The sequence below is a fragment of the Lolium perenne genome, chromosome 3 (genome assembly GCF_019359855.2).
Source record: "Lolium perenne isolate Kyuss_39 chromosome 3, Kyuss_2.0, whole genome shotgun sequence".
Taxonomy (NCBI): domain Eukaryota; kingdom Viridiplantae; phylum Streptophyta; class Magnoliopsida; order Poales; family Poaceae; genus Lolium; species Lolium perenne.
The window spans coordinates 132,318,495-132,321,325 of NC_067246.2; the positions used below are offsets into that span (position 1 = coordinate 132,318,495).

Genomic DNA, 2,831 nt, shown 5'->3' on the forward strand with positions numbered 1-2,831 from the left:
TTTTCCACGAGACCCGGCAGGCCATGGGCTTCCCGCTCCAGCTCCAGCTCCACCGGCGACGTCGATCATCCAACCCCACAACCCAACGGTTCTGCCGCCGCCGCGTCCGTGTCTTGGGTTACCGTACGCGCTCGCACGTACGGGCCAAATTTAGCCATGGCTGAAACAGAAACGCAACGGCACGATCGGTCGATCTATATACATCGCCATGGCTCCCCGGGGTTGCAAAAATAGAGCTCCTTCTCTTTCCTTTCCTTTCCCAGCCGCAGCTGAGGGAAGGGGAAGATTAGAAAGGAAGGAGAAGGAAGAACAAGGATCAATTAAAGCTCCGTAGATTCTCGTATAACTAACACTTGGAAGTAGCAATCAAAATCCAGGTCGGGAGAGGGCGGCGCGCGGCGAGCGACGGTGTGGGTGGTGGTGGCCGGCCGGCGGGGGAAGCGCAGCACACGGCCCTTCTCCCTGCATGCTGCCTTGATCCGATCCGTTCGACCCCTTATCCAGGAGGAAGAGTGTCAATTCCGCACTGCATGCCAATGCCTTCCCCTGCCCCTGCCCTCGCCGCCGAGTCGTCGTCGTCCCTTCCCGCCTGCGACTGCTGCTACTGACTCGATCGATCTGGATGTAGCAGCTAGCTAGCTAGCTCTCGATTTGACATGTTGTTGTAACAAGCCAGAAACACGAACCAAGGTATGTTTGCGCCCTCCGGTGGCAATTGTCTTCATTTCCAATGTACGTCCGTGCAGCTTGTGATCTGAGTCATTTGCATGGTTGGATGGATGGAATCTTTGAGTAGCCGGCCGTTGCCACCGTTACCATCACCACCACCGGATGGCGATTGCGGTCGGCCACTGCCACGGCCTCAAGCCGCCCGCCGCCCGCGGCCGGCACTACCGCCCGCACTCCGTCGCCCAGCTCGACCGCCCGGCCCTCGACCGGGACCATCAGGAACGGAATGCCCTGTCACCGCAGCGCCGGTGTCTCTCCTCTCCGTGCTTCACCACCGTCTTCGCACCCGCCTCGGAAGACCAGGGAGCGGAGCCCGCCGGCGAAGAGGAGAAGATGCCCCGCGTGGAGATCGTCGCGGGCCGCCACGCCCGCGGCGTGCACGCGCTCATCGCGGAGGCCGCGGGCGCCATCGCGTCGGGGACACGGCTTGTGCCGGCTCAGGGTGGCCTTGGAGGGGCGCTGCTGCTCAAGGATGGTCGCTCCGGCGAGCACGTTGCGGTCATCAAGCCGCTCGACGACAAGTCCTCTCCGTCCAACGGCGGAGGCGGCTACGAGAGCAAGGCTGTGCTGCGGGAGGTGGCCGCCTACCTCCTCGACCACGACGGATTCGCCAGCGTCGCGCCGACGGCTATGATCAAGATATCCCGCCCCACGATGGAGACGACAGTGGCGTCCATCCAGCGCTTCGTGGCGCACCACTACGACGCAGGCGAGCTCGGCCCGTCGCGGTTCTCCGTGCAGTCCGTCCACCGCGTCGGCATCCTTGACGTCCGTCTCCTCAACATCGACCGCCACGCCGGCAACATCCTCGTCAAGAATCCGCCAACCGGGGACGGCAGCTCGTCGGCGGTGCCGCTGGAGCTCGTGCCAATTGACCACGGCCTCTGCCTCCCGGAGCAGCTCGACGACCCGTATTTCGAGTGGTTGCACTGGCCGCAGGCGTCGCGGCCGTTCTCCAGCACCGAGCTGGACTACATTGCGTCGCTGGACCCTTTCAAGGACGCCGAGATGCTCCGCGTAGAGCTGCCGTCCCTGACGGAGCCGGCCATTCGGATCCTCACCCTGTGCACCATATTCCTCCAGCGCGCCGCCGCGGCAGGGCTCTGCCTCGCTGACATTGGCGACATGATGACCCGCGAGTTCTCATCGATGGAGGAGGGGCTGAGCGCGCTCGAGGCCCTCTGCAAGAAGGCAGTGGACTCCATCGACGCCCAGTCTCTGAAGAGCGTGTCATTCGGTGAGCTGAGCAGCGAGGAGTGGACGACGTTCCTGGAGAAGTTCGAGAAGCTGCTGCCGCCGGCGTTCGAGGCCAAGAAGAGCAGGCCGGCGTCGCATTGAATTAATGGCGAGGAGCGTACGTGTGCTGCGACGTACCATTTGCACGCAGGGTTGTGTACTTGTATACATACGGTGTGGCGGTCATTTTAACCAAAGAGGAGCCTTGTGTGTTATACGTCTGTTGTCGAGGCAGTAGAACCATCTTCCGACGATGCTGACACCAAGTTGTAGCAATGCAAACACGAGGCATTGGACAACAAACATTAACTGCAATATCTCGGCGGCCCCATTGATGTATCATCCTTAATTTTACAATCTAACTTTTTAGGGTTAGGGAGTGATTATCTCTCATCTCTCGATCAACTTTTATGGTAGTACGAGATCATATGGTTATATAGTTTCAACTTTCGAGCCGTTATTTCTCAGTCCTCATAGGAATATCAAAAGTGCCATTCTTATTAACTAAATCTTGAAAACAGGTGTGATCAAACTGTCTCCCCCCCACCCTATTATTTGGCAATATCCGGTAGCTACGGACCTATGGTGTATTATAATGCCACATGAGAAATGGGATGGTGGCAAAGAGTATGTAGGTTGTCATTTGTCAATGAGGTTGAGCATAATCAGACGACAATCTAGGATGTTGTTGTCATCAACAAAACAATATTGTATGATTTTCAAATCTTAGGGCATATACAATGGTAGGGAAGACGTGCCTTATTTTTGCAGTACACGTCATCTAGAGAAGACAATAAATATAAATGATACCACGTATTATATCTTATTGTCTTCCCTTGCAATAAATGAAAATCAATTATTTTCTA

At 57.0% G+C, this 2,831-nt stretch overlaps 1 protein-coding gene across 1 annotated transcript; it reads left to right on the plus strand.

Moving 5' to 3' along the window:
- The first annotated feature begins 214 nt into the window (after positions 1 to 214).
- On the plus strand, positions 215 to 2,351 carry LOC127342460 (phosphatidylinositol 4-kinase gamma 1). The gene is made up of 2 exons (XM_051368419.2): positions 215 to 690; positions 797 to 2,351. The coding sequence occupies exon 2, from the start codon at positions 832 to 834 to the stop codon at positions 2,065 to 2,067; it is 1,236 nt and encodes a 411-aa protein (XP_051224379.1). The 5' UTR covers positions 215 to 690; positions 797 to 831; the 3' UTR covers positions 2,068 to 2,351.
- Positions 2,352 to 2,831: the final 480 nt, after the last annotated feature.

Bases quoted from the DNA above. Each gene is read 5' to 3' on its own strand.
- LOC127342460 (XM_051368419.2), top strand. From the start codon at position 832: ATGGCGATTGCGGTCGGCCACTGCCACGGCCTCAAGCCGCCCGCCGCC.